At 40.7% G+C, this 12178-nt stretch overlaps 1 protein-coding gene across 1 annotated transcript in view; it reads left to right on the forward strand.

Annotated features, from left to right (window-relative positions):
- Nucleotides 1-6277, forward strand: part of LOC110979673 (speract receptor-like) — a 73040-nt gene extending 66763 nt beyond the window's left edge. The window contains exon 19 of the mRNA XM_022235683.2: nucleotides 98-6277. Within this exon, the coding sequence (XP_022091375.2) occupies nucleotides 98-696 (599 nt within the window). The 3' untranslated portion in view covers nucleotides 697-6277. The remainder of the gene's footprint in view (nucleotides 1-97) is intronic.
- The last annotated feature ends 5901 nt before the right edge of the window (nucleotides 6278-12178 follow it).

Here is a 12178-nt window from a genome sequence, read left to right on the forward strand (position 1 = left end):
TTTCACGCACATGATGTGGGTGTAAAATAAGGTCAAATACTGTGCAGTTGTATTTTATTTCTGAAGAGTTTCATCTGTTCCTGTAATTATATTTCAGCTCTTAAGATTCACTGCAGTAAGGAAATTAAGGAGAACCTTGATAAAATTGGTGGCTACACAATAGAAGAAAGGGGCCTTGTGAGTATGAAGGGGAAAGGTGAGCTGCTGACCTACTGGTTGGTTGGGCAAGATGAGAATTACAGACGTGAAAAGCCCCTGAAGGTGAACTACGCAGATCAAGACGATGCTTATGAGCGAAGGACCTCAAAGTTTCTGAGTATGCAAGGTGTTAATGACCGAGACAGCTTCAGTGGCAGCGGCAAGAGAATCGATGCCATCCCTGAGACCCGATCTGCAGGAACGAAAAGCTGCTCCTCTCGTGTGACCGCCCTGAACAGACCACAGTCAGCCGTCAATCCTTCTGATCGTAAAAAGTTTGACAGCAACATGCAAAACTGTGTGTCTGAGAGTAAAATACCTGAGTCAACAGCTGAGCAGGAGATGATCCGATCAGAGTTGACGAACACCAATGGGCTGAAGTTTCAGACACATGAGACATGTGTGCACTTTGAAGAGCCAAATAAGAAGAGGTTTAGTGACACAGACATTACACTGAACAGGCCACTGAATGAATGTGAGACAGAAACCATTGTATGAGGCTCCAGCACTGAAATTTTCAATGTAACAACCAGCAACTGTATGTAAGCAAAGAGAAGCGTTTTTAGGGGGAAAAATTAAAGTTTCATTCTAAGCAGTGGTATTTTTTTACTATGTAGACCGACAAAGCAGACCTTTGGCCAACAAGGTGTGTTTCCAGACAAAAGTGCCCCTGACAGAGAAGTGTGCCTACAAATAAGAGGAACAAGTGGCCCATGATGTAGCAACTTCAGATTTTCCTATGAAGCACAGCGTGTAGTTTAATATTTTCCATCACAACTTGTTCCATCTGTGCTTTTCAGTTAATAACTGGAAGGCCAATTATCAGGGCTGGAATAAATCCCAGGAGACTCAATCATCCAATTTATGTTAAAAAGTGTTTTCAAAAATCTTATGACTTTATTTTCATTGAAATATACACGTATGGATCAAAAATTACGTCCTTTGGGAGAAATCCATTCTTGACATGATTGCAAAGACGATCTAACAGCATGGCAAGATTCATCACAGAAAGCATGCCAAACTTTTTTGCAAACCCCTCCCCCATGTATGCTCTAATATCAAGAATCCCCACAACTGGGTTTATGATTTGAGTGAACAGGCTGCAAATTAACCTAAGCATTAGGAGGACCTGCTCCAGAAGTGTTGAATATGAAAAGACATTCAAGATTATATTTAAACTAAGTTTTTGAAGGGCTGCACTCATACCAACTAAATCAAATGCTGCTGGCGGCTGCAATAAAACTATTCAAACCTCTCAGATCCATCAGCCTCCATACCAAGGTTAGTCAGAGTGATTCATGACATCCAGCAAATATAATCTGAGTAACACTTTTTTTTTTAACTCTGTTGGGTGAAAACAGCATCATGCTGCAGCACCTCACCTATTACAACGATTTACGAAGGAACGGTGGCAGTTATAAACAGGTTTGGTTCAACATGCTCTACTTCACATGTTAGGTATCATACGTTTGTATTTCATTTCTGTGTGTTTCATGTCACTGCATATCTACTGGCACTGTTTTACGTAAATACAGTAAATGACATGTTTTTGCTGTGCAAGCATTGTAATTTGTAGTCTTCCTGAAAAGGCACGCTTTGTCAATAATTTCTTGTTAATGGATTCACTTACTTGGCACAGTTTCTTAATAAGAACATGTACATTTACTTTGTCTTGGTACGAAAACAGCCTGTTTATTGATGGAACTCATCAGTCAGCTACAATACTTTTTCCCAACTATGAGAAAACTTTATGCAAAGTTTCTTTGCAATTTCATGCAAAGAACCCATCCTGTCCAATACATGAGTCTTTTTTTTTCTACCTTGTCAAAGACAAAGGAGGGATACTTTTCTGGCACCCAAAAGCTCCTACTTTCAATTCTCTTTTCTTTTCTTTTTTTTTACAATTTTAAGTGTAAAATTTTTCATTGTGTGGAAACCTTCAACAATCGGTGCGAGAAATCTCACCACCATTTTGCTGGATTTTGCTTGTCTGACAAGCTTCTTAACAATGGGATACCCTTGAAAAGTGTTACTATTTCCCAATAGACTGGGTTTTATAAGCAGATGTAAATAATGTGTAAAGTATCTTCTGTACAAAAAAATTAAATATTAAGAATTGATTTACATGTACTGCAAGCAGTATCATTCCTCTAGAAGGAACTGGAGGTCCACCATGCCATATTTGACTGTATAGGACTTGTTCAAAATCTGTATATATATATATTCACATAAATACGCCATAGGAATACCAGGGTAAGTCAGTGACAATCAGGCTTAGGAAAAGGAGACCATTTGTAGCAAATGTAGGAAATAACAATTCAACTTCTTTCCAAAAGAACCGTTAAGGTTTTACATGTACTACTGACCAGATTGGATTTCCCTGCCACCGATGTGGCCACTGTGGGATTTGTGATGTGATAATTCTGTTTCACCAACAGTCTCATATGTTCTCCTAAATATTTGAAGGATGCTATCGATTTCCAGACTCCATTTTGAATTGATATATTTCTTGAAGTTCTTATTCTTATCATTGTTACATTACATGCATTTTGGTCATTTTCTACACTTGCTGATTGCTTTTATGTGTATCTTTACTTTTACTGGTAATCTGCTGAACAGCGGAAAATTTCTCCAGTAGCAGTCCAACTTTGCAACAAAGCATAAATACTGTGGTCTCCTTTGACCATGGATAGTCTCTGCTGCCTGTAGACCTATGTGTGTCTTTATGGCGGTTGGTAATGACCAATGAGACTTGACATATATAATTCTAGAGGACCTCAAAATCCCACGTATTCTCCTAAGCAAGTGTAATGTACTAAGTACAGATTTTTGGTGCCTCATATGTAATTTGTATTTGGGTAAATTATTTGTACAATAAGGATCGACATCCTTGATGAGCAGACATGCTTAGTAAATGTTGTAAATTGAGTTTTGCTGCTGACTGCAGCGTTGAGTTACATGTAATTCACTGACAGGAAGCAGTTCAAGAAGAGGCTATTACTTCACATTCTATTGTAACAAAAAGCCTAACTGCAACAATACTTAACGCCACTATGTGCATCAATGCACATGTATACTTTGAATATTTCTTTGTTGTTACATCATCATATTTTAATTTTAAGTCTACTTTTTACAGGTGACTAACTGCCAAAGAGGGGTCAGATATGTGTTGATGGACCACACCTTAGAACAGACGTGAGATTATGATTATCTTAAGCTACCTTAAGCTATGTTTTTTCTCATATTCTACTTGGCTACTACACTGTCATGTACTGTTCTAACCAAATTTGGATTACAGGATGTTATGAACTAGTTTTTCACCGCTTTGGCCCCCCACAGTTATAGATTCACTTTGTCCTCTAAAATATCAGCCCTTTGTTTTTACTCCATTGTACCAAGAGAGTAATCAGATGTGTTTGACAGATTTCTTTGTGGTTTTTATGTGATTGTACACGATACTGACAATGTTCATCATTTGCATAATTAGCGTGCAGTTTCCTCTGTAAAACCTTTTAGCATACATGTAGGCCTTGGCTCGTCATGACCACAGATATACTTGTTAATGCATCATGGCTGTCATGCTGACAACACCGTAACACTGTAGTTTCTGTAGAGGATTGAGGTTGGTCTAACATGAAAACAGAGGCTGTTAAATTTAAACCACAGCCACGTTGCAAAAAAATGGACACACTTGGAAAAAATGCTGTAGCCATCCCACTACTCTCGAAACTATAGATCCAAAAATGGGCAGGCGCATGTACATGTACATTGTGCCTAGACCTACATATATTGGAGCCCTCCACTCCGTTTAGTGAGCTTCGGATACGACGACATTTGAACTTGAAGGGGCTGGAAAAAAGTTAGGCTAGGCTATTTTCTATGGAAATAATCATGATAAATTACACAAACGCGACTACTTTTGAACAGAAGTGAGAAATATATACCAAAAACCTGTTAGAAAATTCAACATTACGCAACTCCCTGCAGCTATAGACTCTGTATGCTACGACCTGGGAACGAAATTTTTCAAGTCTTTGTGTGCTAAAGTATCATTATTCTTGGAAGTAGCGTTCCCTTAACATTTCTTAAGTTTACACAGCTCGGAAATGAGCCCATCAGTCCATACCTCACTACGGAACACAATACAACGAAACGAAGTTGCTCTACTCACTGTTTTCACCGGAGTCTCCTACACATTATCTGTCCAAGTGCACAATATCAGGAACAACATTATGCGATAGAATTAGGTGTGTTTTTCCACTTTCACCACTCCTTTCCAGCTTGACGAAAGTTGCCGTTAGTCCGAAAGTTGTCTTGCACATTGTTGCGCCAAAAGTCGGCTGCTTTCTGTATAACTGACTAACATACTTATACAGTATACCTATGTGCGAACTTCTCATTAATTTTTCATTTCTATGGTAAATCTTAATAGTATTACTTGTGGCAGTATTAAACAACACATTCGTTTCAGATGGGCCACTTTTTAAACAAAAAAGATTCTTTCGAGAGTACTTTGGAAGACATTTTCAAGAAATACTCGGACCTATTTTCGCCTTGCGGAGGTGGATATATAAATTTGCAGGCGGCAAATACGCACGCGCATATCAGGAAGCCACTGGCTTGCGGCTAGCGGCAATTCCCATTGACGCGTGTGTTGTAGCCAGTCGCAGCCAAAGCCTGAAACAGCGTAGCGATGCACGCAAGATGGTTTAACACGAACGACTGTTTCATGAACAACTTTGGGTGGATGACGAAAATCGCTGTCAACGTTTTTGCTCAAAGTGTTGTTGGAATGTTTGCTGTTGTTGTTTGTTTGGTTTGTTAGTTTTAATAGACTGATTTTTTTGTCTTCTCTATAAATTGGATGACTTAAAGAATGTTGGACGCGCATGTATTGATATCGTTTTCGGGATAAACCCGGCCATACATGATGTGAACAATCCCAAAATAGGTCGACAGCTAGACCGCGAGACAACAGGACTGACGAACTGACACAACTGAGACGAATACCTGTCAGATTTAGGACTAAACATATGACACTCAGAGCACGAAAGAATGTAGACAAAAACAAAACGCAAAAACGCGCACGTTACTGACAAAAAGGAGGTAACCAAAGGACGGACGGACGGACGGATGGACGGATGGACAGACAAAAATCAGCATTACGCAAAATCCTTCATGATTGGTCCAACATGGGAGGAGGTACAAACGAATGACCTTCATGAGCAGCGACGTGACTTAAAGGCATGATCCCCAAAGCACGCAAGAATTAACGCTCACATTGACGGCTATGACTGCAACCATGTCGTGTTCATTTCTCAGCGGTCTGTTTGTTCGTCTCACTTTCTGTTTCTGTTTTGTCTATCAGGCCATATTATACCATAGCCATATTATAAATCATTTACCATTAGCTGTTTTCTTTTGACATATTCTCAACTGTACGTTCTGTTGCTTATTGACAGTTCATTTGTTTAGTTCTTGACGTACGCAGTGACAGACGAACATACTGACTGACAGAACAAACTTCATGTTGTGTTAAAACAGATATGTCGATTGAAGAGTTTTCTCTTGCCTAAATTTTGAGGCAAAAAAAACTCAATTGCTTGTGTATATCTCTAAACGTGTTTGTGCATCTTTTATGTTGAGTTTCAAAGTACTGACAAAATTATATTCATGTATATTTGTCTTTCATAATTAAGTCCTGTATAATGAGTCATAAGAATCTTTTAAAAAGTAGAGTATACAAATAAATATAAATATTACATACCTGTATATTACTGTTGGATATAATACTTAATGCTATTGTGTAAATAAAATGTACCACGTTTTGTTTGTATACAGAAGTGTATTTTGTGGTGAGGTCTGGTACTATCAAGATTATACTTTCTGCTTGGAGGTAGAACGGGCATTGGTTGTATGTTGTGAAGATTACCGTTGTTTGCTGTCATTGATTAAGTGAATTTGAAAAGCGTTTGACGTTTGTCGGAATTGATCATATACATGTATCACTTTGCACCTAATTTCTGTATGAGATGCTCAACATGCATTGAACCAATAAAATTGAAGTGTTGGTGCTGTATGGGGTCATGAATTCCGTGTTTGTGATTGGCTGGACTCGTTTACTGGGGCTTAAGTCATTCACTGAAGGCATGATGTCCCACATACCGTTCCCGTCTTTGTTTGTCCATGAAACATTCTTCTGAGCAACATTCCGTGTGTAACTGTGGAACAGTCATCCTGCATTTATTTGGTTTCTATCAAATATCAATCAAATAAAAATGTTCACGTTGTACACGTGATAGAATATGGGTCTATGCACATGGACAATTTGCATAAAAGCTGCATTCTGTATATTTTGTATAAGTTGGCGTTACTGTGTCCGGTCCACCCAATCTCTTCCTTTTATTTGTGTACAATTTTACAACTCGCAAATTGCGATATACGCTGTATTGTATTGCGCCCTCTATATTGTACCAAGCGTTTGTATAAAATTAAAAAAAATAATAAAAAAGCTTCCCGACACTTTGGATAAATATGATTGCAACAAAGATTGTCCAGGCAGAAATCGAACCACTAATCTACATTTTACAAAGTAACCTTCTCGAGCACTGAGCTGTGCAAACGGACGTCTTGATATATCTGGAAATTTGGTGCGAAAGTTTGGTTGGTTGAGGCCATAACTAAAGTTCAATTTCAAATCACTTCCATCCTCTATTTTCCACTGACATTTCGATTTCTTGATGTCCTAGTGTCTTGAAGTTTCAAATTCCTGTTGTCTTGGTGTCCTGAGGTTTCAATGTCTTGACGTCCAGACGACTTTGTGTTTCAGTATGTTGATGTTCCATCCTTACGTTTTGATGTCCCGATGTCCTGATGCCCTACAGTCCAAGGGGTGTCATTCTTTGCAAGCCGAAAGTGACAAGTTCTTCCTTGTAAGTTGCTTCCTTCACCCCTCGCACATTTCCACCTGTATCTTGATATCTGGACGTCTTGGAAAATTGGGTGCCGAGGTGTCGGTTGGGACTGACCTCCTTCCTCTGACGTTTCCCCCGATATCTCGATGCCCTGATGTCCAGTATCTTCATTCTTGATGTTCAATGTTCTGATGTCTTCATATCCGTATCTAGCTCGGTGTCTTGATGTCCTGATTTCCCGATGCCCCAATGTTATGATGTCCCGATGTCTTGATATCTCGATGTCTCGAGAAATTGGCGATGAGCATTCGTTGGTTGAGGCAGGTTAGAGTTCTCTCTTCCAAATCACTTCCCCAACATCATCTTGATGTCTTGATTTTTTCATTTCTGGATGTCTTGATGTGTCAGTCTTTGTCACGGTCAGACATATTGGCCATTTTTCATATTCAACAATTTTAGCGCAATGTGAATGACTTCAACAGAGCATACGATATTAAGTTTTATGTAAGAGATCGGGAACATACAGCAATTTAATTCTGAGCTACAGTCATTCAAACTGAAATTGCTAAGTGATCATTCACTTGCGCAAGTCCGATTCAGTCAAATGAATTCATCACTGAGCGAACATTTATCAGGGGACCAAAGCACAATCTAGCGACGACGCCAGACTATAATACGCCGCTCGACTGTGCAACGATGACGTAATTTTTAAACGTTCTTTAGATCACGGTTCGCAGATGACATCGATCTCTTTATCGGCTAAAAACTTCAATTAAAATCGCTCTGACTGATCAAATTTGCAGGAAACATGCTAACCAGGTCTACATGAAACTTCCCTTTCATATGGTACCTCTAAAAGCGGATCGAGGAGATTTTTGAACCAAATCTTGCACTGGATGTGTTGAATTTGGTGGGTAGGCGAGTCCAATTCTGCCGATGAACACGTTTACACGAAGTTTGCTTTATGCAGGAAAACGTTGCCATTAAAAATCTCCATCGATTCACCGTGGCAAATGTTATGGTTACCGTGGCGATTTTCCAAAATAGTGATCGGAAATAAGTTTCCCAAAATCTCGCGGGAAAATTACATCATTATCATTACCCTGATAAAAATGACGTTATTGCCACTTGAACAAGCGACATAATCAGAAACCAGGGACGTCGCTAGATTGTGGTTTGGTCCCTGACCTGCTTTATGGCAATGGCTTATCGACGAATTCGAAGTACTGTCTGAGATTAATCGGAGCTTTCAGGATACCTAGGAATCAAGCGGATCCACACAACGTTGAGTAGAACGAGAGTGTCGCGTTCCTCAGCAATGGTCCCATTTATTTCACAGAGGCGATCCAGAAAAGAGTGATCAAGAGGTTGTCACAGGAAGACCATATTTCAAGTTTATGGAAAACGAAAGCAGGGCCTCCTTGGGGTGATCTTCAAGTTCGATTCATGCGATATATTTTTGGTAGTTTGTTTTAATTAGTTTATAGTTTCAAGTTCGTTTGTATGAGTTATAAAATCAAACTTGGAAATAAATATTTCATGAAAATATAACTTACTTGGAAAAATATATATCAAAAAGACAAACTTAATCAAACGTATTTCTCAAAATACTATTTGTTTCCAAACTAGAAACGATATTTCTGAAAAAATAAATGTCATAAAAACGAATTGGAGAATTATCTTGTACTAGCAAACTTTGTACAAACATACACGTATCTCGTAAAACGAATTTTAAAAACTTACACTTCAAAAAGCGAACTTTTAAGAGATATGCTTCTTTGAAAATGGACACTTGGTGGCACTACGGGGTTTTCTCCCGGCCTGCTGCCAGGTGCTTCTTTGGAAGGAGCTCCGCTTAAGAGCCTGGCAGAGATAACTATCTGGAGCTAAAAATAAGAGGTTGGTGCATTTTGACATCGTGAAGAGAATGGTGCAGCTGTATCTGCCTCATATTTAAATCTAATAAACAATTGGGACTGGGATAAGTCGGGAAAATTACTAGTTAAGAGACGTACATGTACTTAAAAATACAGGCCCCAAGCAAGCACAGCTGATTCATTGGATTTCACTCGGAGAAGCCTTGAATTCTGGATCATCTATTGCCCAACCACGCTGACAGAAGCTCTCCAAAGTTCGATAGCCGATGGGTCCTTGCTCCCTTAATCTTTTAATATTATTTTCCTGACCCCTAAAAGTGCATTTTACGCGGGTCGGTCCGTTGCTATGATACGATTCAATGAAATATTTCACACCTCCGTCGTTGCAGAAGCCGGCCTTTACTTTTCATTACTCTCCCAATCCATCGCATCGGAATTTCATAAAAGCTCATAAGAACCACTTATCTGTGGGTCTCTCATCAGGCGGTATACGGCAAGACACCTGTGCCGTTCAGGGGCTCAAAAGTCGTCTGGGAAAGACGAAGGGACCTACAGCGTAGGTGCCCCAACGGGCATCGGCCAGAGCCGTTTCACCACGAGGACAGGCACCGCAGGGCCTGGAGCGAGATAAAGGGACGAGCCCGGACGGTGTCTGTGACCGGGAGTGCCCGGTTGAATCACCGGGTAAAGGCCGGTGTCCGCTGCCCGTCCAGCCCTTTATGCCCGTCCCCTGGCGCGAAATTCCTGATGAGATCTGACACGATGAAGTGCCCGTGTATTTGCCGATGTGTCATCATGTTTGACACGTTCCCAACGGTGATGGCAGGGTAGGTGGAGGATACGGTTACTTGGAGAGGTGTGAATGATGTATGGCACTATTTTTATCTCTTCGCACCACAGTCTGGACCATCTGTCTCTTCGTTCCCTACTGCTCTGCAGTCTCTGCTAAGACGATCATCCATTTTCCCCTTATTTTCTAGAATTCTCCTGTAAGATAATGCTGTCCGTGAGTACCGCACCTACTTACGTTGAGGGCGCCGTCAACGATCCATCAATATGATGATTCGCATACCAAAGATACACAGACGGGATTTAGACGAGTATAGCTTGAACATTATAAAGTTTTAGGTAACCGAAAATACCTTATACATGTACGTGTATCATCCCCTTGACCACGGGTGCATTTTACCGATTCCGAACTATAATCCCTGTCGATGCTCAGCTCCATAGAAATACGATACATCTTTGTTTGTGGAAGCAAGATCGCTTTGTGCTGTGTTTCGTCTCCTTTCCTCTCGACGAACTCAAGTCAAGTTAGATTTATGGTCTTGAGGTGAGGTGAAAAATGACCGCCACAGGTGACAATCTCTTCCCCGGTCGGTTTCTTGTTTCGATCGCCAGGAAATCTTTTGTGGTGGAGCATCTCACTTCCTCGTCTAGTCGGAAATTCCCAGGAGTCCCATCAAAAACACATCACGTAATAAAACGCCTAATCGGTCCAAGCAGGCAGAGGTGTCAGAAGTTACACGATCCGTCGATTACCAGCATCCGTGGTTCAAGACGACAGGCGTCAGACGTCATGTACAAAATACCGAGAGAGTCAGGTGGGGACTAAGCCAGTAACCACTCAAAACATATTTTAGAGCAACACACCCATGAACATTTTAATACATTAATGTTTTATAACTTTCATTCTATACTTGAGAACCACTTACTACCCGTATAAATAGCAACTTACGAGCGTTTCACAGCAAGGTTGAGAGGGAAGTTCGTTTTTTTCTCAAGGAACTTTTGCGATTTCGCGTCAATTATTAGGGTACATTGTTCCATAGTGAGCAAACATACTAGTCCTTTGCTACTTTGATCTTCATATACTTCTGTTACAAACATACAGCAAGGCTTCATAATTTTCAACTGTCACTGTTCTGTTACTAGTAGACTTATAACAAGCATCTGAGTGATTTTTGAGATAACAGAACTCGCTTAAATTGTTCGTGGAGGGCTCTTTATCGGATGTGATTTGGTGTCTTTGTACCTGTGATCCCGAAACTCGCACAAGGCATCTGAGAAACAGTGGTCAAGATGTGACTGTTGTACAAAAATGCTATCTGGCATTTCAAATGTCTAATTAAAGCCAAAGATATTAACCTCTGTTCGATCATCTGCCCTACATGGTTCAATTAACCACGAAGTCGCTCTTCTGATTGACATCCTTTAAAGGCCCTTTGGGGGAAAAATAAACCTTTTCATAATGGCTCTCTGGCTCTGTTTTACCATCGATCAGCGAGATCGGTGATAATATTGTGACAAGGTGTCCAAACAAGGTGTAAATCACAAGAGAATGCCAGTCTGCCATGGCTGCCGCGATCCCAGCCGGCCGCTCAAGGGTAGCAAAATACCGTCACACCTGGACGGGTGCTTACAGGCAAAACAGAGGGATCGTCGGCGGCTGGAAATCGAAACTCATCAAGGGCGTGCAGTGTTAGTTTACGGGGGCTAGCTTAGGGCTACCCCACCCCTCGTGTGTTGCAACTGATGGGAAGCCATCTTGGAAGTGTAGGCCTATGCGTTTGTCCACAGAGATTCTCATGCAACCCAAGAGTAGAAATTTGTTGCAATTAGTTTCACCCAATTAACTTGAGAAATATGACGTGGCTTCGGTATGCAAAAAGCCTTTTTAGGAATCCAGGATAGGTGCCTATTTAAATTGCCCAATTTAAGTACTGGTCTATCTTGAATTGAGAATGACTCTTTAACACTATTCAGTTACAACGTATGTCTTTTTGAGATGGATTTTTCATGAAAATGATGAAAATTTAAAATTTGCACACGTGTGTCTTCGAGGAATGCAGCAGATTTATGAACCGAGAAGGTGCCATCTACGTAAGCTATTCATGGATACTGCAATTTAGAAGAATTACTTGGAACACTGGGCCGCCGAAGACGCACGGCTGGGGGATAATTGATGCTAACTGGCCGCCAAATCTCGTGGGCACCATTGCGCCGACACGCGGGTAGTAAAAGAAGGCGCCAAAGCGGTGTGCCAACTCAACCCCCAGCCCGGGCCGCTGCAGACCGCTTGAACTTGAGGACGTGAAATTTCGCGGCAGTCGGAGTAAATTATCAGTGAGTCAAAACACCAGCTTGATCGATGTCATTAGCAAACAATTGTGGGTGGAATGGAATGTG

Source organism: Acanthaster planci, linkage group LG07, assembly GCF_054643075.1.
Source record: "Acanthaster planci isolate LZ-2023a linkage group LG07, COTS_SCS, whole genome shotgun sequence".
Taxonomy (NCBI): Eukaryota; Metazoa; Echinodermata; class Asteroidea; order Valvatida; family Acanthasteridae; genus Acanthaster; species Acanthaster planci.